Below are 26567 nucleotides of genomic sequence, written 5' to 3'. Positions count from 1 at the left end.
TCTTCTTATCTCTCTTCCTTCCACCTCTTTCCACCTCTCAAAGAGGCTTTCCACCTCTCAAAGAGGTGTGCACATAACATCATTCAAGAACAACACTTTTGATTTCCGATATATTTCATCTTTCAAACACTGCCTTACGCTTAGGAACCTTCTCTAGACTTTCATCTTCTCATATCATAGACTATAGTTTGAACTAAAACTTGTCATATTTGATTCCCAATTAAACTTTCCAACAATGTGTGGTTGTGAATTTAGCACACAATACCATACAATTCAAGGGAACAAGTTACACCCTGCAGCTTCATATGAATAAATGAATATGAATTCAAGTAAAGTGAATTTAATCACACCAAAATTACTCATAACTTCTTAGTTCTTCATGTCACAACATGAAAATCTACCTGATTTTTTTAAGTGCAACCGAACCTTTTCACTTTATCACTAGTTAATAACTCTTAACATCATTGGTGAAATCAAACAAAACAAATGGGCCAAGTTACATGAATTGATGTGTGGAATCAAACAAATCGTCACAATCTCATAATATTAATCATGGGTCAATCAACTATATTTCAAACAAAATTCAGATCCAATCTCCTTGGGTGGGAACTTGCGAGGAAGATGCAGCTATGCAAATATTCTCAATTACTAAGAATATAAGAACAGCTTGGCTCATCTTGATCAAGCATTCCCTATAACATGTTGTTTCCAATCTCATGGATTGTTCTGGCCTCCATATTCATCCTCACAACAACAACTCTGTTCCTCAAACAAACCCAGCAACATGGTCGGAAACAACCACCAGGACCACCGTCTCTGCCAATTCTGGGCCACCTCCACATGTTAGGGAAACTCCCCCACCGCACCCTCCAAACCTTATCCAAAAAATATGGCCCCATCATGTCCCTTCGATTGGGACAAGTCCCAACAGTTGTGATCACTTCCCCTGAAATTGCAGAGCAATTTCTCAAGACCCATGAATTTTCTTTTGCATGCAGGCCAAAGATTGAAGCCTCCAAGTACCTCTCTTATGGCTACAAGGGCCTAGTGTTCTCACAATACGGTGCATATTGGCGCAACGTGAGGAAGGCTTGCACCTTGCAGCTTCTGAGTTCGTTGAAAGTTGAGTCATTTGCACCGTTGAGGAAGCGGGAGGAGGAGGCGGCGGTTGAGGTGATTCGGAAGGCGGCGGTGGCCGGTGAGACGGTGAACCTTAGTGAAGTGGTGCAGGGTGTTATGGAGGATGTTGTGTATAAGATGGTGTTGGGGTGTAATAAGGATGATAAGTTTGATTTGAAGGGGCTTGTTCTAGAGGGGATGCTCATGGGTGGGAAGTTCAATCTTGCAGATTTTGTGCCTTGGCTTGGGCCATTGGATTTACAGGTTTGAACTTTGAACAACTCAACCTTTTTTCATTTTTCCCTTTGGGTTAATTGCATTTTTGTACTCATTAATTTAAAGCTTATATGGTGTTTTTTAGTATATATAAGATACAATAAGCTTCAATAACTTTATATCCATCGATATTTGATTTTATTCTTGTTAGTTTTTTCGAGCAAATCAAGTTCCTCTATTTTTAAAACTAAGCAAAGCTGTTCATTTTGTCACATAAAATAATTAATTCTCATCAATATTTTTAGTGAATTTGATATAAGGAATGAATTTGTGTATGACATCATTTTAAAGCGATTTAGTGAAATTTCGTAGAATATGAGATTATAGTTTTTTTTAAATGAAATATGAGATTATAGTTTAAAAAATGGAAATTGAAATTTTTGTAATTTTAGACCAAAGCTTCGTATTTTGCTTAATGAGTTTTGATGGAAATAATAATGGCTTGTATGATTAAATTGATTCAAATTGTGAAGATTTTTTTAGAAAATGACAATTTTAACTTTAGTATACTAGTTTTATACCCGTGCCTTGCACGGGGGAATTTATTCTGGGTTATTTTTTTTTAATTTGTTGATTTTTTTTTTAATATTTATTTATTAAATACAGTTATGTATAAAATTATCATGTAATCTCACTGTTCTGTACTAGGGCAAGCTTACGTAAAAGAATGACAGAAAGTAAACCATAGCAGAGCACTAAAATAGCAAAACTACCATAAAATGAATATTCTCATTAATGCTGAAAAAGTTGGTTTCGTACAAGTGGATGACCTCCCCTTTTATAGAGGGGGTGGTCATGATATGGATCTTTCCTATATTTGGGCCTGACAATCAGGGCCCAAATCCCTGTACATATAAGACAAATCCAAAGGAATCTTCCAGCTGGCTTGTGGGTCCATCATCTAAGGGAGGGCAATGAAGCTCGTTGTGTCGCACTTCCCGCCATGGCTATCTTCAATGGTTCATTGTTTATTTTGGGCGGGACATAATCTTCTTTATGTCCCGCCCAGTCCACATGCCCCCAAGACATGAGACTCGAGTAATGAGTCGAAATGTCTTCATCATGTTACCTAGTAGTTCGCCTCTATTGTTTATTCGTTCATCGCCATTTTACTTTCGTTGTTACATCGCCATTTTCACGCTTCGCCACCTTTGTTGCCGTTTCAAAGATATGTCGCCATTAGTTATAACCGTCAATCACGTCTTTTCAACTGACGCACGTATCCTTGTTTTCCGGGATTTCGTCATCATTTGTTATAAATGCAATTTTCAGTTGTGCGTCTCGAGGAGTAATGTCTTTTCGCTTCCTACCTTTTCGAATTTCAAATCCCACAATCCCACGATCTTCCCCCACTCATTCTCTCTCCTCCTTTCTCTCTATAAAAACCCTTTTTCACTTTTCATTTTTCACTTTCTTAAAACTTTTGTTCTGAAAACCTTTTCACCGCAGCTTTCATTCTCTTCTTTGAACTCCGGTGAACCTTTTCTTCCTCCGGCCGTCGTCATTGCGCGGTGCTCCCCTATCGCCGACGTTCTCCTTTCTCAAATCCACAGTTCTTCCCCTGGTTAGTTTTTCTCTTTCCTGAGATTCTTCGTTTACTTCTTTTTTCTCTGACTCTGTTCATCTTCTTTCTTCTTTTGACTCTGTTCATCTTCTTTTTACTTTTAGTTTGTTCATCTTCTTTCTTCTTTTTATGAAACTGCCTCGCATGTCTTTACCAAACGCTAGCCTTTCTTCCCTAGAACTTTCTTCACCCTCCACGGAGGAGGAAGTTGTCGCCCCCTCTATAATTGAAATTCACTCCTCGCCTTCTACCCATGATGATTCCGGTCCCGCCGGCTCTGTAGACTCAATTCTCTCCTCTAATGGAGATTTGTCTTCACCTGAATGGCGCTCTGACGTGCATTTAGTTGAAGATAAATGTCTGTTGCGTTCTATCTGGAGCAGCGTTGGGAGCATTAATTCGCTTCGAATATCTGCTCAAGGGTTCACGAAGATAAATCCCGCCACCTCGAATAATGAAGATCATCTGTTAAATGTCCTCCCATGTGGCGAAGATGACTGTGTTCTGTTGCGTAAAGAACCAGCCGATGAATCGCCCGATTTCTTCTTTGTTTATGGCTATTTCTTCTTAGACTTGAACATCAAACTTCCTTTCTCGCCGTTTATATGTCACGTTCTTTCTTTTCTGAATGTGGCGCCTTGCCAACTCCAGCCCAACGCCTGGGGTTTTCTCCGCTGCTTTGAAATTCTTTGTGAACACTTGAGTTTCACTCCAACCTATCCTTTGTTCTTCCTTTTCTATAAATCAGTCACCACTAAACCTACTTCTGTGAAATGGGTTCCACTTTTAGCCCGTAAGAACATGAGTCGGTTTACCGCCCTTAAAAGCCATTACAAAGTATGGCAGAAAAAATACTTTAAAGTTATGGAGTCGCCCGAAATAAAGAACTTGTTCCGAGATTCCGACAATAACCCCCTCTTCCCTTTTTACTGGACAAAGAACCCTCGCCGAAAGATATCCGTTTCATACGACGCCTTGGATGAATCTGAACAAGGCGTCGCCGATTACCTCCGCACACTACCAGTAATTTCCGGTCACGACTTGATTGAGGCGTCGAAATCCGGCACTTTAAATCAATTTTTTAGTAAGTTCATAATCTTTGCACGTAACTTGTTTTTCTTTTTGTTCATGTATCTCGTCTAATTGGTGTTTTCCATACAGCTACGATGGGAAAAAGCAAGGTTGACGCGAACCCAATCAAGATGAAGGAGTACCTCGCCCAGTCTGCTGCGGCGGCAAAGAAGAGGGCCGCCGAAACTGAGCAAAAGAAGAAGAATGAAGGTACTTCGGGTTCTGACAACGTCAGGGACCCTAAACGTCAAAAAACTTCAAGTGCTGCTGGTGGTAGGCCTCTCCACCAATCGACTCTCGATCCAAGAAGTCATCCGGCTGAGAAAAAGAAGGGACATGACAATGTCCCGCCCCCTCAACAAGATTCAAGCGCGCTAATCAACCGCCCACCAACTCCATTTAACCAAGCTGGTCCTAGCTCAGCCATTGGTGGCGAGGCTCCTCCCTCCTTGCTGAACTTGTCGGATCCTCACTTCAATGGGCTGGAATTCATGACCCGTACTTTTGACAACCGGATTCACAAGGACGTTTCCGGTCAAGGCCCCCCCAACATTGCTTCCGTGGCGATCCATCACGCGCTTTCTGCTGCCAGTACTGTGGCGGGAATGGCTCAGTGCGTGAAGGAGTTGATATCGGCCAAGAACCGTTTTGAGAAGAAGGCAGCTGATTACAAGACAGCCTATGAGCGGGCTAAAAGTGATGCTGAGACTGCCAACAAAAAGCTGAAATCTGCTGAGGAGAAAAGTGCTAAGTTAACTGAAGACTTGGCTGCTTCGGACCTGCTTCTTCAAAAGACCAAGTCTCTTAAAGAAGCCATAAATGACAAGCACACTGCCATTCAAGCCAAATATCAAAAGTTGGAAAAGAAATATGATCGCCTGAATGCTTCCATCATAGGGCGTGCTTCTCTCCAATATGCTCAAGGCTTTCTGGCGGCCAAAGAGCAGATCAGTGTGGTTGAGCCGGGCTTTGATCTTTCCCGCATTGGGTGGCTGAAGGAGATCAAGGATGGTCAAGTAGTTGGTGATGATGACATTAGCCTCGACCTCCTTCCCCAATTCGATGATGAGAGTGAGCCTGAAGAAGATGGCGAGGATGGGAACGAGCAGCACAGGAATGAGGATCAAGAGAAGGAAGATCCTCAAGCTGGGACAAGCCAGGGCAACAACGCCAACAACGAGAACCTGGCTTGAATTTGTTTTTATTTTATGAAGTTGAAATTTTTCTTTGGGCATTGCCCTGTCTTTTATTTTCATTCCAAATCATGTATGGGCGTCGCCCCCTTTTCCCTACTTTAAATGGATATCATTTTAAGTTCATTCGTTGTTTTAGTTGTTTCCAACTTTCGTTGTTACTTTGGTTTACATACCTTAGCCGATTTTTCGACGAGGCTTGGTTTCTAGTGGCCACTAGAATTGCCAAGGCTTTTAACTTTTGAGGGCGATACTCTCTTATTCCGAAAGGTTTACTCGCGGTATTGCATACCTTGATACGATTTGCATTGCATGAACTCGTAATATAAATTAAAAAATATATGCAATTCTGTTGAAATGATCTTTTCATTAATTTTCTTTCGTATGGGAACAATTGTCCCTTCATTACAAATGTCGCCTCATTAAAAACCTTTCCAAAGAAAGGGAAAAAGAGTGCGACTTCATTTACATTGGTTGTTTCTATTAACTAAAATACTGCTTTAGATGAGAGGCGTTCCATGTTCGTGGAACCTTTTGACCATTTAGTTGTTCCAACTTATAAGCTCCTCCTCCAACATCGCCAATAATCCTGTAAGGCCCGCCCCAGTTGGGTGAAAGTTTGTTGTGTTTATCGGGTATTGTATTTTTTCGGAGCACTAAGTCTCCTACCCTCATTTTTCTTGGCACTACTTTCGTTGAGAATTTTCTTGCCACCTTCACTTTTCCCGCCTCATTTCTTATGTGAGCCTCTCGTTGTTCCTCGGGCAGCATGATTAGATTTGCTATTAAGTTTTCTCCGTTGTCATTCTCATTAAACCGAGCCACTCGCCAACTTTGGTTTTCAATTTCCACAGGGAGCATGGCGTCAGTCCCATAAGTTAAACGATACGGGGTTTCCTTTGTGCTTGACTGTTCAGTGGTGTTGTATGCCCAAAGAACGCCTGGTAGTTCCTCCGCCCAAAGCCCTTTTGCTTCATCCAGTTTCTTCTTTAAACCTTTCAGGATAACCTTGTTAGCCGATTCAGCCTGCCCATTGGTCTGTGGATGTTCTACAGAGGCAAATCGCATCTCGATTCCCATTTCTGTACAAAATTCTCGGGTAACACTACTTGTGAATTGTGTTCCGTTATCCATTACTAATGCCATGGGGACCCCAAATCTACAAACAATCCTTCGCCACAAGAAGCTCCTGACCTTGGCGGCCGTGATAGTTGCCACTGCCTCAGCTTTTATCCACTTAGTGAAGTAATCAACCGCCACGATGATGTACTTCATTTGTGCCTTCGCCACAGGGAATGGTCCTAAGATATCAGTCCCCCACATGGCGAACGGCCAAGGCGCCATCATGGTTGTTAATTCTTCTGGTGGAGCCTTGTGTAGGTCAGAAAAGACTTGACATTTTTCACATTTCTTAACATACTCCAAACAATCCTTCTTCATCGTTGGCCAATAGAATCCTGCTCTTATCACCTTAACTGCCAAGGATCGCCCGCCGATATGACTAGAACACACCTTCGTGGACTTCCGCCATTATTCCGAGGGCATCCTTGATATCGACACATTTGAGCATAGGAGACATGATTCCTCGCCGATACAACTCACCATCCACCAGTGTGTAGAAACTGGCTTCCCTGCGTTTTGTTCTCGTGTTCAAATCATCCTCCTTTGGTGGATTCTCTAAGAAGGTCTTAATCGATTCCATCCAAGATAGCTCGCCCTCACTGACTGACTTTACAGCTTTCAACTTTATTTCTACCAAATCAATGCTCGGGCGAGGCAGGGTTTCCTGAATGACTGTCTGGTAGTTGCCCAATCTCCCTGTGCTTGCCAATTTTGCCAACACATCAGCCCTCTCATTTTGTCCCCTCGGGACATGTTCGATTTTGATTTCTTTGACCTCCATCATCAATCTGCGCACCACTTCCAAATATTTGGACAGTTGCGGATCCTTCACTTGGTATTCACCTTTCACTTGTTTAACCACTAACTGCGAATCTCCTTTGATAAATAACTTCTGGACCCCCAACTCAATGGCCAGCCTTAAGCCGGCAATCAGAGCCTCGTACTCAGATTGATTATTGCTCGCCTTGAACTCGAACTTGAGAGACTGTTCAATGATCATTTTATCTGGACTTTCAATTGTTATTCCCGCCCCACTTCCAGTGTTATTAGAGGATCCATCCACAGACAGGACCCATTCTCCTTGAGTCTTTTCTCCTTCAGTGGGTGTTAATTCCGCCACGAAGTCAATTAAACTCTGGATTGTGACTTGGCCCCTTGGCTCATATTGTATGTCATATTCTGATAACTCAACTGACCAGCTAACCAATCGCCCTGATAAATCAGGCTTCTGAAGTACTTGCCTTAAGGGAACATCAGTTTTAACTTTGACTTGGAAACTTTGGAAGTAAGGTCTGAGGCGCCTTGCAGTTTTCAGAATTGCCAAAGCCGCCTTTTCAATTTTTTGGTACCGCAATTCTGCCCCCTGTAAAGTATGGCTCACGAAATATATAACTTTCTGCTTTTTTCCTTCTTCCTGGAGCAACACCGTACTTACCGCCTTGTCAGTAACCGCTAAATAGAGCACTAATGGAACGCCTGGTGTTGGCTTGGAGAGTACTGGTAATGTGGCCAGTGTTTCTTTCAATTTGGTAAAAGCTTGTTCGCATTCCTCTGTCCACTGAAACTTTGAATTCTTTTTTAAACATGTGAAGAACGGGGCCGCTTTGTCACCCGCCATTGGCAAGAAACGTGACAAGGCGGCCATTCGCCCTGTCAAACGCTGTACCTCCTTTACACTTGTTGGGCTTTTCATCTCCAAGATCGCCCTTCCCTTATCAGGGTTCACTTCTATTCCTCTTGATGTTAACATAAATCCCAAGAACTTTCCTCCCTGGATCCCAAAAGAACACTTCTCAGGATTCAACTTCATTTGATATGTTCTTAACTGAGTAAACGCTTCTTTGAGATCACCCCCATGATCACTAGCCCTGGCGGACTTTACGATCATGTCGTCCACATACACCTCCATATTCCTGCCTACTTGTTTTGAAAAAATTTTATCCATAAGCCGTTGGTACGTAGCTCCTGCATTCTTCAAACCAAAAGGCATTGTCTTGTAACAATAGTTCGCCTGATTGGTCATAAATGCTGTACTTTCTTCATCCGAGGGGTGCATCATAATCTGATTATAGCCCGAATAAGCGTCCATGAGACTTAAAAGTTCATTCCCTGAAGCTCCATCCACAAGCTTATCAACATTGGGAAGTGGGTACGAATCTTTGGGACACATTTTGTTCAGGCTTGTGTAGTCCGTGCACATTCGCCATTTCCCATTGGCCTTCTTGACCATTACAACATTGGCGAGCCACGTTGGGTACTGTACCTCACGGATGAAGCGGGCCTTGACCAATTTTTCAGTCTCTAATTGTACAGCCTTGTTCTTTTCTTCACTCATTCTTCGCCTTGGTTGGATGACTGGAGTCGCCCCTGGTCGTATGGCTAGTTTGTGAGTGATCACCTTGGGATCAATCCCTGGTACATCATTGATGGTCCATGCGAAGAGATCTAGATTATCACCCAGAAGGGTGATTAGTCTTTCCTCTTGTTCTGCTGTCAAACTACTGCCAATCTTTAGAAGCTTGTCCTTGACTTGCACCTGCTTGGTTTCTTCCAGAGGTTGTGGGCGAAAATCGTCAGCATCGTCTCTTGGGTCCAAGCTAAATCCTTCTTGTGGGAAGATTTCTGTAATTCGATGGCTCTCCTTGGCGGCCTTTCGCCCATAGAGCGCCACGCTTCTCAAATAGCATTCCCTTGCTGCATTCTGGTCTACACGCAATATCCCGACCTTCCCGTTGCAGGCAGGATATTTAACAGTTAAATGAGCAGTTGAGATGACCGCGCAGACCTTGTTGAGGGTGTCTCGCCCCAAGAGTACATTGTAATTGGCTCTACACGCCAATACTAAGTACTTTACTTGAAATTTCTTGACAAACTCTCCTTCTCCAAAGGCAGTCGGAATTTCGACGTATCCCCGCACACTGACACGGTCCCCTGTGAATCCCACCAAAGTTCCCTTGTATGGTTTCAAATCTGATTCCTTTAATCCCAGGCGATCAAAGGCGTCTCCGTAGATGATATCCGCCGAAGATCCCTGGTCTAAGAATACTTTCTTTGTCACATAATTGTTAACCCTGATTGTCACCACAATTGGATCGTTGTCATGAGGAATTACATGCGCGAAATCCTGAGGGGTAAATATAATAGGGGAATGATTCACCCAACACTCGCCTTCGTTCGACTCATGTACTGAGTGTACTGCCGCCACGTAGCGTTTTCTAGCCTTACTTGAAATTGCACCCCCGCCAAATCCTCCTGCAATAGATGAGCATTCCCCAACAGGATCGCCCAACTCTTCAACTATCTCTTTACCTTTGCCTTTGTCTCCTTGAGTGATCTTAGCTACCTCCGGCGCTGCTGTGTCTTTAACAAAGTTTGCCAAATGGCCAGCTTTAATCAAGCGATCAATTTCCCGCCTTAAATTCCAACAATTATCTGTCGTATGCCCCAACGCCTTGTGGTACTCGCACCACCTATTGGTGTCCACGTTAGCTGGCGGCCGCCGTGGTGGTGGTGGATACTGCACAACGTTGGTCTGCCCAACTGCCCTTAAAATGGTACTTAAGGGTGCATTCAACTTAGTAAGTGGAACTGGTGTGGGCGAAGCACCCTGCTGACCAGTTATGGCTGCAGTGGGACCTTGTGAATTTCTGTGCCATGTATTTTGAAAACCAGGTTTAGAGTTTTGGTATGGTCCCGGTCTTGGTACACGGGGGGTTTGCGCTACCCTGGTTTCCTTCCCCGCCTTGGATTTTTCCTGTGAAACACCGCCAGTCTGAGACTGTTTGCGTCCTTCCTCTCTTTCTTGTTTCTTCTGATCATCTTGCTCGATCAATATGAACTCTTGAACACGAGCGCCAAGATCCATCATATCCTTCGCCGGTCGCCTTGTTAAGTCTCTATTCAAATCTCCCGCCCGAAGGCCATTTTTGAATGACGCCAAGCAGACATCCGGATTTTCCTCCTCCAATTGCACCGCCATCTTGCTGAAGCGTGCCATGTAGGTTTTTAATTTCTCACCTGGTTGCTGATGTATACTGATAAGATCAAACATTGTTGCCTTTGTGGTTTTATTGGCGGAGAATTGAGTCAGAAATTTCGTGGACAGATCAGTGAAATTATCAATGGAGAAGGGCGGTTGTCGAATGAACCACTGCATCGCCATGCCTTTGAACGTGGAGGGCAATAATCGACATTTTACCGCATCCGTCGCCCCGCCGATCATCATTTTGGTATTGAAATATCTAAGGTGCTCCATAGGATCAGATTCGCCCGAAAAGGCGTCTAATGCCATGGTTTGCAGGTGCTTTGGGATGTCCACCCTAGTGATGGCTGGAACAAAAGGTTGAAATTCAACTACATCCTCCGCCTCCAGGCGTTGTTCTTGCTTAAAATCCTGCCGCTGAGTAAGATACTCAACTTGGGCTTGCAACTGCTCGTTTTGGGACTGCACCTTCTGCAAGGTATCTAACATTTGTTGCAAAGCCGCAGGCGTGATACCTGTCACTGCCTCTTGCGCTCTCCGTGGAGCAGTGGTTTTAAGATCTTCCAAATTCACGTAGTTAGGCGGCGTTGAACGCCGCCGCACACCTGGATCTGATTTAGCGATCAGATCTGAAGGTCTTCCCGGAGCTGCATTCACAAATGACGCTGGCGACGGCGCCACTGAGTGGACCCCCTCCGAGGAAGCTTCCTGCTCTTGCTCGTCCAGTACGGGACGGTTGGTGTTCCGTCCGCCGCCGCGACCGCCGTGTCGACCACCACCGCGCCGGCGATGATCGCGTCGACCCACGCCGCATGAACGAGTCTCCATGGCTCGTAATTCCTCCTTCTGTCACCGGAAGAGTTAAGTCAGAGCCACAGACGACGCCAATGTTCTGTACTAGGGCAAGCTTACGTAAAAGAATGACAGAAAGTAAACCCTAGCAGAGCACTAAAATAGCAAAACTACCATAAAAGGAATATTCTCATTAATGCTGAAAAAGTTGGTTTCGTACAAGTGGATGACCTCCCCTTTTATAGAGGGGGTGGTCATGATATGGATCTTTCCTATATTTGGGCCTGACAATCAGGGCCCAAATCCCTGTACATATAAGACAAATCCAAAGGAATCTTCCAGCTGGCTTGTGGGTCCATCATCTAAGGGAGGGCAATGAAGCTCGTTGTGTCGCACTTCCCGCCATGGCTATCTTCAATGGTTCATTGTTTATTTTGGGCGGGACATACTTTATGTCCCGCCCAGTCCACTCACGATGAGAGAGGGTAGAGAGAGACGCTTCGGTTGGCAGCCCCCGCCACGGTGGATCCGGCCACGGCGGTGGTCGCCGAGGGCAACGGCTGGGCAAGGGTATTTTCAGCCCTCCGGACAACAATGGCAGCGGAATGATCTCAGATTTAGAGGCTTTTCTCGGAATTCAGGGGCGTCAAGGTCTGCACATCGAAGGCGAGTCCAGCAGCCTGCTGGTCCAACATGGCGGCGGCCGGCGAGGGATAAAAGAACACATTTTACCCGATCACGGGCTGATAGCACGCACCACAGTCTCAGATTTACAAAGGACAAAAATCAGAGTATGCCTTGCGATCGGAAGGTGCAACGAGAGTCGTTCTCGCTTTTCGTTGATGGCTTGAGTGATCGGATAACTCTGTTGAAATTGAGAACAATTTTTGAAAAGGCAGGGAGAGTGAGTGATGTCTTCGTCCAGTTCAAAAAGAAATTTCAGCGACGTTTCCGTTACGGATTCGTACGCTTTCAGAATGATGCGGAGGCATGGGAGGCAATACGCAGATTCAATGGGATGCGACTTGAGGGAAATTACCTTGTTGTGCAACGAGCAAGGGTACAACAAGCTTCTATGAAGGCCAAAGCAGCAACCCGAGATCAACAGCAACCACAGGAAAGAGCCAAAGTCTGGCGGCCTAAATTGCAACAAAGCAATCTGGTTAATGAAGTGTCGGTTAAGAAAGAAAATCTTGATGAATCACAGAAAGATGCACGGAGCTTTGGAGGATGTCAACTACGTATATCGGCCTCTGATTTGGACAGCGTTTGGTACCAATGTTGTGCTCACGCGCGCACTCTTGAAACAAAGCCAGTTGATGTCATACAGGATGAACTTGCCCAGATTGGTATGTATAACTTTCGCTTCATTCCGCTTGGAGCAAATGAAGTACTACTTGAGTTTGAAAGTAAGGAAGAGATGGAGGACACGTTAGAGGAGTGCAGATTTTTCCTTGAACAGAAGTTAACAGATCTGAAACCGTGCACCAAATTCACCTTTGGCGTGGAACATCTGGTATGGGTCCGTTTATGGCAAGTCCCGATGGGGCTTTGGTCGGAAACGTTTTTTGCAGCAGTAGGTAATAGATTGGGGAATTTCGTTGATCTGGATACAGCAACAAAATTGCACTATCGGGCAGATTTCGCACGAATATTAATCAGAATGCATCATCCATTACTTCGATGCTTTACTATGACAGTAGATGTGGATGGCACTTCGAGCATCATTCTGGTAGAGAAAGATGAATCGACTTATGATTATGGAACGGTTGAAGGCATGCCATCTACGCCGGTGAAGATATACAATTCTGAGGATGACTTGTGTTCAGGAGAGGATCCTGAGAATAATGATGCCAGAGATGAAGCATATGATCCAATACTTTCTTTGGAAAAGGATTTTGGATCTGCTCATGAAATTGATTCAGATGAAGAAGATGAAGTTTTTAGGAACGACAAATTGGAAGGGCTTCAAATTATGCACACTGAGAAGGATTCAGAAGCGGATGGGGGAGCGACTGTTTTGCAACCAGATGGCGGCCAGGAACTTAGTCACGTCCACGCCTCTACACCGACAGTGGTGGTGGTCGAGCAGCGGCGGCCGGAGGGGGAGAAACCAGGAGGGGTGGCCATGATTTCAAATTCCAACGACATCAATGCATCCTTCATTACAGGAGAGAAACTGAACGAGCAGTTACAGGTGTTGGTGGCATCAGGTTATACGTTACAGGAGTTAGAGGGATGGAGAAGGAACTTAAATGCAAAAGGAATATTGATAAAAGAAAACCAAATCTGTTTTAATGATTTTCAAAATCCTGTTATTAATGTTGATAACAAATTTTCTGTTACAGGTTACTCTTTTAACTCACAGGATTTGGTTCAGAATTATAGATGGCCCTTTTATGCAACTTACTGGGACCCACAATATACTCTGCAGCAACAAATTCCAAGGCCATGTTTGCCTCTCCGCTCTAAAAGCCAAAACGAGTTTTTGCGGTTAGCAACAAATACAACAACAACGACAGCGCCTGCTCCTCAAGAAAAAAATCACGTATCACGAGAAAAATTTGTCAGAACTTCATCTCATCAAATTGTACGGCAAACCTCTTCCCCGCCATCAGTTTTCCCTCTGTCACGTGAAGACAAGGAGCCTAAGACACCTCAGAAATCCCTATCGCTCCCATCCTCGGTGCCAACCGCTCCGACACCTCTCAACTCCACAAATACAAATTCATCTCAGAAAAGCTCTCAGAGGGGGCGTCCAAAAGGGAGTAAGAATAAGCCCATAGATCTGCCAGATGATTTCTTAGAGCCATTTACAGGAGAAGATGGGGTAACTACTCGCGCGCAAAGAGCATGGTTGCTCGGAAAACAATTGGGCCTTAAACCACGCGGATCAGAAGCTTTGATGCTGAGAGGATTGGAAGCTCAAATCCGTAAAAATCATCCCCACCTCAATTGATATGTCGGGGCCTTGGCTCACATGGAATTTGCGTGGGCTAGGCGGAACTACGAAGAGGGAGGTAGTAAAAAAAAAAAGCACTTCAGCAACTGAAACCAGAATTGATTCTATTACAGGAAACTAAATTGAATGAGCAGAGACAGCGAACAATTGAAAAGTGGACGCAAAGTATGCAGATGAATCAAGTCGAGGTTCAATCAGTAGGAGCAGCAGGTGACCTCATGTGTCTGTGGAGGGAGAATAGCATTCAAGTTCAGTCAGTGGTGACACACACTAAATTTATTTTTTGTCTGTTGATGTTGCTGTTGAAGTTAATAATGTTGCTGTTGTTTTTGCATTTGCTGTTACTGTTGTTGCTGTTTCTGTTTAGCTGTTGCTGTTGAAATTTTCTGGTGCTGGTGCTGTTGCTGTTGTCTGGTGCTGTTGCTGTTGCTGTCGCCTGGGTTTGTTGCTGTTGCTGAAACTCGAAAATTCTAAATTTGATAAAATGCTGGTGCTGTTCTGTTGCTGTGGTTGCTGTATAAATGGTGCTGTTGCTGTTTGTTGAATGTTGCTACACGAAAATAAGCAGATTGGGTCGTCTGGATTCCTTAACTTCATGTGCATCTCTCAGCTATGCTATATTAGTTTTTTTATGCTTGTGGGGGCTGTTTTCTATTGTATCTTGTTGCAAAATGGCTATCCCAAGATTGTAATTAGCAAAGACATCTAATATTTGCTCGCAATTTGCTGGAGTGTGTGTCGTGATCATAAAGTGCTGCTATAGTTATGTCCCTTGCTGTTTTGCTGTTGAGATTATTGCTGGTGCTGTTGCTGAAACTGTTGTTTCTTTGCTGCTGCTGTGTTTGCTGTTGCTGAATGATGCTGGTGTGCTGTTGCTGTTTTTTCTGCTGAACTTGGATCCTGGTTTGCAATTGCTGTTGCTGGATTTCTCGCTGGTTCTGTTTGCTGTTGCTGGAGTGCCGTTGTTTTTGTTGCTGTTGTTGCTGATTTGCTGGTGTGCTGTTGCTGCTATTGCTTGTTGTTGCTGTTATTGATTGCTGTTGCTGTAACTGATTTGCTGTTGTTGTTGGTCCCGCTGGTGCTGTTTGTTGTTTCTGTAAATGCTGTTGTTTTTGCTGTTGCTGATTGATGCTGCTGCGTTCTTGCTGTTTTTTACGCGGATCTGGTTTGCTGGTGCTGGTTATGTCTTGCTGTTGCTGGTGCTGCCGTTGAGGTGTTTGCTGCTACTGTTTTTCATTGTTTTGCTCTTAGGTAAAGGAACTTAGACCGGAGGAGGGCAACAAATGTATTGTTTTTGATCGTTTGCAGAATGACTAACCCAAGATAGTGGTACTCTTTTTCCTTGTTAGGTTTTTATCCCACTGGGTTTTTCCTAACAAGGTTTTAATGAGACCTTGTCTTGGGTGACGTTTGTAGTCATTTTGCGGGTTGGTGGTGGGTTTCCATATAGCTCTGGTTTGTTTTTGAGCTAGTTTGTGCTTAGACAGATTATACACTGTGTACTGTTTCACCTAGAGTTATTTTGGCTCAGGTCTTTATATTAATAATATCCATTTAGCTTTCAAAAAAAAAATTAAATACAGTTATGTTCTTTGTTTTTTTTTAATGTTTTTTTTAAGAATTTTGGTTGTTATTTTGTTAGTTTAGTGTATAGTTTTATTGTACCAAAAAATGGGCAATTGTTCTATGGTTGTTTCATAGCAATTTGTTTTTGGGTGAATATCACATATATAACGCTGCACGAAGATTTTCAAACAGTTAGCGATTTATTGAAAAATTGACAATTGTGGTAAATATATGAAATATTAAAAATTATCAAAATAATTCAAATTGACCACCGAGGTCAATATACCCAAAAAAGTAGAAAATTTCAATGGGGATAAAGAAATACAAAGCAAAGTTTAGCACAAAGGATATTTATGTGTAAGCAACATTAAGGGAATGATACTTCATCTTCTCCACCTTGATATTCTTCATCATATGTGCACTTGTAAATTTGATTTGAATTTTGAAATTATTTGTGGGTACATGCAAATTTTCAGGACATTAAATATTGATTTGAACACTTTCCGAATCTATCCTTCCCTTCGACCTTGAAAAGAAATTCCTTGTACACTAAATCAACAATTTCTTTTGGTGGGTGTTCCATGCAGCCATTCTAGAATTTATTTAAAATAAAATAAATTAAATTAATATATTATGATTTAATTTTTCAATCTAAAAGTGCTCAATTTGAATTGTATATGTTTACCTTTTCCATTTCATCCAAAATATCGCTGCTTTTTTTGTTGATTAGATAACAACCATTGCTATAAAAAATTGTCAAAGTTGTAGATCCAGTATTATCAGCAACATGCATCAACAACTTGTACCTTAGGTAAACATCAATAATTAAACTAAATGTATTGTTTATGGAACAAAATAATTTATTTATTCAAAATGGAGTTTACCGTATGGTCGGAGTGATGTGCTTGTTACACTTTGGACAAAAATATAGTGCTCCATCAGAGTATGCTGTTGTGTGACATTTGCAATTATGATAATATCAATCATCTGTGCTCACAATTTTCTCAATCGCAGCATACACAATGAATATTGTGTGCTGTAGTAATTAATACTTGATTTAGAATTTTGTTGTAGTAACATCTGTTTGTAATATTAATAATGATAATAACATATGTATATTTAATACATTTAAATGTACCTACCTAATGACATGTATTTTTAAATGTATATATATTAGAGAAGTATTTGTTGCTATTATTTAGCTAAAATTTTATGTGTAAAAAACATTAAATATGTTTACTGATAAAAAAAATTCATAAAAGTAATGGAATTTTTGTACTTAATGTTGTTATAATTTAATAAAAATTTCAGGAGTTAAATACGCAATTAACTCAACCAATTATATATATATTTTTTAAAGGTAATACATAAGTAAATGTTTTTATAAAATTATTATTAATATATGTATATAAAAAGTAAAAACTGTGAAATAGCCGATCTTCATTATTTTTCCGTTAAATAAGAGAGGAATATATCATTTTTTAATTGATTAAAATTTAATGTATATAAAAACCAGTAAATGTAAAAAAATACGTTTTTTTTTAGAATGACAAAAAAAAACGTTTTGTTCTATACAAAAGGAAACATGCTCCGGTTTTTTTTGAAATTTATATTTTATAAATACGACTAAAATTATTTACGGACTTAAGTGAGAAAAACATACCGATCTGCACGCAACCAAATTTCCAATGTCTGTGCGTGGAAATAGTTTTAGAAACTCATCTTCTTCAGTAACTTTGAAGCTTTCAAGCAGGACATTCATAACTTGAGTAGGGACCGCGTCACACTCAAATAACCTGTAAATAAAGATTATTAGTTGGAATTGTCATTAAAAGTTATTGAAACGATTATTCAATATTTTGCATGGACAAACCTGTCTCTGTAACACTCCGCTTCATTAATGTTAGGATTGAACATGACTTTTGTGCATTTTAGCCCAGTAGTTAATTGATATTCCCCTGCCATTTTTTTTATTGGTCAGATGTTATTTACATATTAAACCCGCTACTGTTTTATAGAGAAGATTATTTTAGAAATTAGATCAAAATCATAAAATGTATCTTGATGCCTTGTTACTGCTCCTAGTAATATGATAACAACACCATGTTTGCTATCTTCCCCCCTTAGAACTTTATCTAAATTGTTGACAAATTCGCCGTATAACAAACATTTAAACTTTTTCCTGCAAAAATAATAAATTAATCGCGCTTAATTTTTTTTATCAGTATGTAAAATTATTATTTTTTCTCGGTTTTTTATGATAAAAGCTAATAACTTACCCTTGAGATTCGATTTCAATTTCTTTGATATCAGTCGCCACTCCGTTCAACTCATATCCTTGATAGTTTCCGACGTGCGTAATTTCCCCCATGACATCTATTTTCATGTTAATGTAAATGATTGAAAGTGATAACTTACGTGAATTTATTTAAATCAAATTATTTACTTACCAACCAAGTATTTCGTCATCGTTAAGAACATTATGCACGTTGTCAAATTTCAGCTCACGCAAAGGAACCATACTTTCATCATATTTAAATATCATTGTTCTATTCAGCAACGGTATCTTATATTGGTGTCTTGATGAACTTAAACCTTGGAAGTTATGCCATACGAAAAAATATTCAAAGTTGTATACTAATCCTTCATGGATTCTTTTTGCATGACGTTCTGAACTGCTTAGCCAACATTCTGCATGTATTATTTGACCCTACAAATGGTGAATGTTCATATCGATGTAAGTTTCTGAAGTAAATTAAACGATATTAGGACAATTAATTAAAAAATCGGTGTTTTTTGTTACTAACCTTGCGATCCATCAATAACAGATTATAGGTTGATGGTGGATTTCCTTCCCCTTCCGCTTCTGTATTCCACACCCAGATGACTCTGACAATAATTTTCCAGTTTTTTGTTGTAGGATTTATTTGGTCAAGATTACTTACGTCAGGATTCATGATGTAATTTCTTAGAAGAAGATGAAAAATTACTTGTGTTGTAATGGAGGAGATGAAAAATTACTTATGATATGAGTAAGGAGATACATATATAGATATTCGCTCAAACGATGCAATCCAATCAACTTATTTTTTTGTGGTTTTTTCTTTTCTTTTTTGAATGTTATCACACGAAATTTATTTTCAGTTTTTTTTTTAAAAGTATAAGGAGGAAGTTAGGGGATTAAAATTAAATTTGAGTATTTACTTTTAAACAATAAATATCCGTACGTTTTGCATTTATTTTGGTACCTTTGATGAATGTAATATTGGGTGAACATTAATTTTATTAATACTCCATTCGTTCCTTATTAACTGTCCACTTTGAAGAAAAAAATTTGTTCCTATATATCTGTCCACTTCAAGTTTCAAGAGAGCATTAAATGATGTTTTTCTAAGAAATGCCCTTGCAGGAACAATAAATGAGGAAAGATAATATACATTTTAAAGGGTGAAATAGGAAATCAAATAATAGTTTTATGAAAAGTAACAAAATTAATTGCACTCCTTAATATGTGTGTTTCTTCTCTTCCTGGACAGTTAAATAGGAACGGAGGGAGTATTTGAAATAGTTGACTTAGAATTGATTGGTAATAAATTTATTTTAATTCACGTGACTTAAATGTATGTTGTAAAAGGCAAAAAAAAGTGATTTTTTTTAATAGTAATTACTATTAATTTTGTTACTTTTCATAAAAGTATTATTTGTTTTCCTATTTCACCCTTTAAAATGTATATTATCGTTCCTCATTTATTGTTCCTGCAAGGACATTTATAGGAAAAACATCATTTAATGCTCTCTTAAAACTCTAAGTAGACAGATATATAGGAACAATTTTTTCTTCATAGTGGACAATTAATAAGGAACGGAGAGAGTAATGTTTGAAAATGTATTTTTTTTATGAAAATGTTTTAAAAGATATTAAATATAACAGGTAATGAAGTTTAATAATTTTGCACTAAACAATGTATCAATAGGTTCATTTACACATTAATGACGATCAATTTAAAACCCCTTGTTTAAAATAGCATTTAATGTATTTTCATATTGTTACTTTACGTGTTTTTTTTTTTGAAATGTACCTAACGTAATTAACACAGATAATTTGTTATAATTAAATTATGTAATTAAATCATTTTAATTAAGGAAATAAAATAAATAGTTTCATGAATTTTTAAACATCAGTCAACATAATTAATGAAATATATTTTTAAGGATTAATTTGGAAAATAATTGAATGTAATTCATACAATTAAACTATTTTGTGATGTGAGAAGGTATGATTTTTAATAACATTATATGGCAATCAATTAGGAACGAATTTTTTGAAAAAGGTGTTGAGAACAACATTTATTGGGTTTTAATAATTTTGCATTAAAACCGTGTAAATAGTTGTATTAAAATTCTTTTTTTAAAAAAAAATATGGGTTAGCTGCAACCTAATAAAACGCCATTTTTTTAGAAAATAAAAACTCCATTTTTTTTAGAAAAGAAAAACAACAGTTTTTTTAAAATGTTATTTAATTTGTTTTGAATATTTATATGGTTAATATACGTAATTAATGTATGAAATTTGGAATAATTTGATTATATAGTAAAATTATATAATTTAACATTTAGTAATAAGTGAAATGTATTTTTAGAGAATGATGAGTATCGAAATGGGTATATGATTGTATCGATGTTTTGGAAGATAATAATTTATTAACGGACAAAGCATCATTTGTTACATGGAGACTAAATGAAGTAGTAAAACGTTCAAAGAAAATCAATAATAACAATAACAGAAAATAGAACGCCAAAGCTCATTTAATAAGGGCGTCAATGCTACAATCTCGAGTACATTTTATTAATTTCTGTCTGTTTGTGATGGCTCATAAATATTGTTGTAATCCAGAATTTCTTTGACTGCATAATTATTTAGGTAGTGAAGTGAATTTCTTTGAGATGGTAGAGAGATACAGATTTGTGTGAACCGGAAAGGATATGGTGGTGAGAGAGGAGAATAAACGCATTTTGATATACATGAATGCTATTAAAGAGAGATGAGTTAAGGATAAGGAGAAAGGTGTAGGATAAGAGGAATGAAGCATTGAGTGCCATGTAGGATTTTTTCATATATTAACCAATCAAGAGGTGCCACGTATGCGATGACTGGACTGAGATCTTTTCCTGAATGTATATACTATGGATAAGACACATTTGTTCTCTAATGCAGTGTTTAGAATCACAATGATATGATATTGATTAGAAGGCTATAGTAGAAAAAAAGATATAGATAGATACAAACGCATTGCACCTGCATGTTCGCCTTTTCTCCTTAATCCTCTTGCTTGTCTACATGACTTACACCAATCATTTTGTGCTTCTCCCAATACCCATGCGACCTGTATAATTTCAAAAGAAACCCCACTTGGTTAAGCGCTTCGTTATGTTATCACTTCACAGGCAATATAGAATAACCCGTAAGTAATTGATAGGGTTATGGCTATAGGGGAAACCATTAATATCAATATCAAAAAAGTGAAATCCATCAATCAAAATCTAGTGACCAGTATATTAAAGTTCAAAAGGTTTCTCCTAAATGCAAACTAAATCAGCAACAGTCATGTCCTTGACATTGGAGCAAAGGACCATCATCCTTGAGGGAAAAAATGCAAGAGAAACTCAGTCAGATAGAGAACTATACCAAAAATAAAGTAACAAAATCAACGCTACATCAGCTTTCCTCTGATACATGCAGCACTGATATGAGCAAAATCGTGTGACTCTCGAAGGTAACCACTCCGATCAGCGATGGGAGTAAACCTGTCATTGCAAACTTGCGGATATTATCTTCAACCTATAAAGTAGGGATTGCAGCAGCCATATTCCCTGGATTGCATTCCTGTTGAAGCAGAATATCAGGTTGGTGAACATAAATGATCATTGAGTTAAGTAACTTGCTCTAGGAAATCATGGATTTGATAAACAGTTGGCCATCTAGTGACATGTGCACACAACTGTGTGTATGTGTGGTTTTGATGTATTAGTAGCATTACTTATTTGTACACATTTTGATATATTTGTATTTAGTTCCTGATTTCGCTAGGTGTTGTCTATGTGTGATAATTTTTTTACTTTGTTTGAGTAATGCATGTTAACTCTAAATGCAGCATTGCAGAGTAAACATGATATACTGACTTCAATTGAAGCTGTTAGAAATAAGTTCAAAGGTTCTGGTATGCAGTAAAGATTTTACACTGTGAGACTTGACCTATTGATTCACCATATGTTATACATTGGAAATTAGGAATATAGTTAATCACTTTATAGGTGAGCCAAGTATTATTTGGCATCTGTAATACAGTCTGCAAAAGGCTTAAACGTTTTTAAGCTCTACTGGATCTAAATGAGTTCATTCAATTATTCTCAAAAAATTAATAATTAGTAATGAAAAACTAATTCTTCAGAAAACCAAGGAATGCACGGGATTATAAGCCAGAGAGGAAAAACAGCTAGGAAAATAAAAGAAAACACATGAAAGAATGGCAGGTTTGTAAAAGATGAACCATAGAGCAAACAATGAGGCTACCTTTAAACAAACAGTTAGATCCGTAGTGCTTGCTTTGAGATTATTTTGTTATAGCCATAGCTTCTTTCATAACCACCAGAAATCTGAAACAATCCTAGACAAAAAGAAACAGTCAAAAAAAGAATTTTGCAAGGAAAAAAAAGTATAACCTTGAACACTTACATGACTATCTTCATTAAAGCACAAATCCTTATGTATCATAGAGACAGTGCTAGGCAGAGCAATCTTTAGCATTTTAAAGGACCCAAATGCGCATGGCTGATTTCAAGATAGAGAGATTGGTTAAATCCTAATTCCTAGAAGCCCTAAACATCATGAAACCATAGAGCAGCAAAAGAAATACTGTAGAAAAGATGAAACCAAAGAGCATGAAATTCGTACCTGATGAAATCAATGATCCTGAGACTGGAAGGTCGATGGGATTTGGATTTGTGACGTTTACATCGGAGCAGGCTATGAGAGATGCGATTGAAGCGATGAATGGTTAGAATCTGGATGAGAGGGGAAAAAAGGGAAATCTGGAAGCCCTTTAGGTTTCGATTCAAGGGCTTATGAAATCTGGTCCACATATTTAGCTATATTTGAATTTCGAAAATGAAAAATAGAATCAAAGAACACATGGACTGTAACTAATTTATCTACAAACATAACAAAAGTTTTACACAACAAATCTGCAATTAATTTATAAATAAACATAACAAATACCTTCTTCATATGGATATTCTTCCATCACATTCTATCATGTTCAAGCTCTCCTATGGAATACCCAGAACAAATACCATAGTAAGCTGTTTCAATCATCAAAAACTGCAAGGAAAACAAAAAAAGACCAACCCTCATATCAATGAAAACATAAAACTTACTCACAAAAAACAGATCCCCAAAGTTAGACGAAACCCCCATTGCATAACATACCATAAACACCATTTTTCTGCACCATGAAAATTATGGGAAAAAAACTTGAGAGAACCTCGACCTGTGCATGGCTCTTCCTCTACAGTCTCTCGAGGACCTGTGGCGAACCCGCTTTATCTCACTTAAAACATCTTTCAGAATAGAACACTAAAAAGATATGAAAGCAAAAAAATCAAAACCCAAATAAATAAAGATGATAGCTTCGGAAGAAGAAAAAAGGGCACATTCATGAATACTTCTTCTTTTCATTATAGAGTGGACAAAGTAGAGCACCATGAGTGGGTTCCTCTGGTATATGTGCGAAACATTGCAGGCGAGAGAATACAGTACATGCTTCAGATATTGGCTTCCTTCCTCAACCTCTCCTGCTGCAACAAATTATGACAGTGAGACTGAATAACATGAATCAATGCTTAGAGGCTCATAATCTCAGAGTAGCGTCATTATATGAAATGAAATCTGAAACAATAAAATCGGCACAGTCAAATATTTTTCACATTTCTGATAGGTTTTCTCATATTTTTGCTTCTAAGAATGATAGGAAAAATGGACAAAAGGTAAGGAAGAAAGATAAATAAAAAACAAATTGAAGATGAATAAAATTTCATTTCAAGTTTTTTTTTAGCTTGAAAACAATTTCACAAATTTGAAGCTGTAACAGCAATAGTAATCTGGATTATCAAAAGGAAGCAATTTACTCACGTTCTAAATTGATCATTACTCACTTTGCGTGTAGACTCATACTTTGTCATCAGTCATCCACAATCGAAATCGGGGATTTGAAGGATTCTAACTGAGTTACAGAAGCAGAGCGAGAAGAAGCTCCGGCGATGATTCTCAGTGGGGGACCTTGCTCCGTTGCAGATTTCGCGAGTAAATACCTGAGTGTCGAATAGTATCATGAATCAGAAATTTGAACCCTAAAACAAAGAAGCCCTAAATCGAGATGAAGATACCTGAGTGTCGAATAGTGCTACGGCTGAGAAGCTTCAAGGCAGAAACGCAATTTCACCCTTGAGAAGGAGAAGCTAGACTAGCCGGTTTGGAGTGGCCATGATCGGAGCGGCTGGGAGTTGTGGTCGCGAGATTGAGACTTACGGCACGCAGTGAAAACGCATAATGGAGGTATGGTGTCGGTGAGGGAAAAATGGAAGAGATGGAGAGAGGATTGAAACGGCGAAGAAGGAAAAGAGTTGAGAGAAGTGAATATTGTGTGAGGAAAAAAACGCGTTTTAGCAATGAATGAGAGAAACAAACGTAGTTTGAATGAGGGGAAGGAGGAAGAGCTATGAATGACACGTGGGATTCAGCAAGATATCAACCAATCATATGATGCCACGTCATATATTTTGGTGCTGAGATCTTTTCCTGAATGTATATACTATGGATTAATAATGATAAAGAGACGCATAAATTAAAAAATTGAGAGACTAAATATGTTTAAAAAATTATTGGGAAACTAATATGAAAATCACAATAGCCCAAGTCAAAAGTGTAATTAACTCTTTCTCTTTTCAAGGTACACATAATGATTTTTGTAGCCCATGCTATTGTGTCCTCACAATGATACTGGATAATTTAGAATCTATTTAAAATTTTATTTCCAGGGTCTAAGAAGAGGATTAAAGAAAACCAGTAAAGCACTAGATGAAGTGCTGGAGAAAATAATTTCAGATCATGAACATGCTTCCAATGCACAAAACGATGGCCATAAGGACTTCATATACATCTTACTCTCAATGCTGCACCAACCCATGGATCCTCATGATGAACAAAACCATACCATTGATCGAGCAAACATAAAGGCCATTGTCCTAGACATGATTTCTGCATCATTTGATACCTCATCCAATGTTATCTTGTGGGCTTTATCTGAGCTCTTAAGGCATCCAAGCGCGATGAAAAATCTCCAACATGAGCTAGAAACTGTGGTTGGAATGGAAAGATTGGTGGAGGAAACTGATTTAGTGAAACTGAATTATTTGGATATGGTGGTTAAGGAGACCTTAAGATTGTACCCTGGAGCTGGATCATTCATTACCCGTGTTTCAACAGAGGATGCTATGATCAATGGTTACTACATAAAGAAAAATTCACGTGTAATTTTTAATATTTGGGCAATTGGTCGAGATCCAAAGGTTTGGTCTAATGATGCTGATGATTTTTGTCCCGAGAGATTTGTGAAGAACAATGTGGACATTCGAGGACATGATTTCAAGATGTTTCCATTTGGTTCTGGTCGCAGAGGTTGTCTTGGGATTAATTTGGGTCTCGTCACTGTTAAGCTTGTTTTGGCTCAGTTAGTGCATTGCTTCAATTGGGAGCTTCCATTGGGAATGAGCATTGAGGAGTTGGACATGAGGGAGGAATTTGCAATGACATTGCCAAGAGCCACGCAATTGTTTGTTGTGCCAGAGTATCGACTGCTTAGCACAACACAAAATTTATAAAATCATTTTGATACTACTTTGAGGTCGAATGTAATAAGGATATAAAATCATTTTGTCTCAGTCATTTGGTATTAGTCTTTACATTTCAAAACGTTCTGATTTGATATTTTGATCTTAAATTTTCTAAAATAGGTGGTTTTAATCTTTGTCGTCAATCTATGTTACAAAAAAAAAGATGACATGACAAACATATAGCTCATTTTCTCTCTCCTAGTGGCATCCATGTGCCCTCCATCTCACCAAGTCCCTCATTTTTCCTTTGACCATCTTCTTCCCCACCAAAAATACCATTCTCAGCCACCATTACCCTTCCCTTTCTTCCATGCTCTTCATCAAATCAACACAAACCCATAAATTATCATCCTCTTCATCAATACTCTTCATCTTTAGCTTCATCCTCCTCCTTCATCTTCATCCTCCTCCTCAGGGGCGGATTCACTGCCTGGCTAGCTAGGGCCTATGCCCGAGCTCTGGGGAAATTTTGTTTTCTTTGGATGAGGTTATCTTTTGGGGCCAAAAAAAAAAGAAAAAAAGGGCAAAATTTAAAGGTAAGGAGGTTGGCGGTGCGGAGAGGAGGCTGGCAAGGAGGCCGGCGGCGCAAGCTAGGTAGCAACTAGGGTTTCAGAGAAAGGTAAAGAAAAAAAAAATAGGAAGACGGAACGTGAAAAAGAAACGGCAAAGCAGAGAGAGAGAAAGTGTGTGGAAAATAGAAAAAAAAAACAAACTTATTAAGAAAAGGGGTGTGAATTCTGATAACCCTAAAATGACTCATCTGATCATGTCACAGGCCTTTGGCCCATCTTTTCGTTTTTTCTTACTCTTTCTTTTATTGTTTTTCCTGAATTTGTTGGTTGGTCTGCTGCTTTTTTCTTCTTCTTTTTTCGTTGGGCCCTTCATGGCACTACTAAAAATTGTATCTCTGATAAGTGCCAATTTTACGTAGTTTTCCATTGTTATTAAGGCACTTGTCTATGTGATTTATGG

The 26567-nt window shown here is 39.3% G+C and overlaps 1 protein-coding gene across 1 annotated transcript; it reads left to right on the top strand.

Moving 5' to 3' along the window:
- Positions 1 to 525: 525 nt before the first annotated feature.
- Positions 526 to 25583, top strand: LOC130736867 (cytochrome P450 CYP736A12-like). Its single transcript, XM_057588644.1, has 2 exons — positions 526 to 1383; positions 24741 to 25583. Exons 1-2 carry the CDS (start codon positions 700 to 702, stop codon positions 25581 to 25583), a joined length of 1527 nt encoding a protein of 508 aa, XP_057444627.1. The 5' UTR covers positions 526 to 699.
- The last annotated feature ends 984 nt before the right edge of the window (positions 25584 to 26567 follow it).

Source organism: Lotus japonicus, chromosome 2 (assembly GCF_012489685.1).
Source record: "Lotus japonicus ecotype B-129 chromosome 2, LjGifu_v1.2".
NCBI classification, from domain to species: Eukaryota; Viridiplantae; Streptophyta; class Magnoliopsida; order Fabales; family Fabaceae; genus Lotus; species Lotus japonicus.
Note: the sequence above shows the minus strand (reverse complement) of the source record. Positions and strands in the feature narration are given on the sequence as shown.

Coding starts and splice junctions, on each gene's coding strand:
- LOC130736867 (XM_057588644.1), top strand. CDS start 700: ATGTTGTTTCCAATCTCATGGATTGTTCTGGCCTCCATATTCATCCTC. Junction 1,384..24,740: donor TTGGGCCATTGGATTTACAG/GTTTGAACTTTG, acceptor TTTTATTTCCAG/GGTCTAAGAAGAGGATTAAA.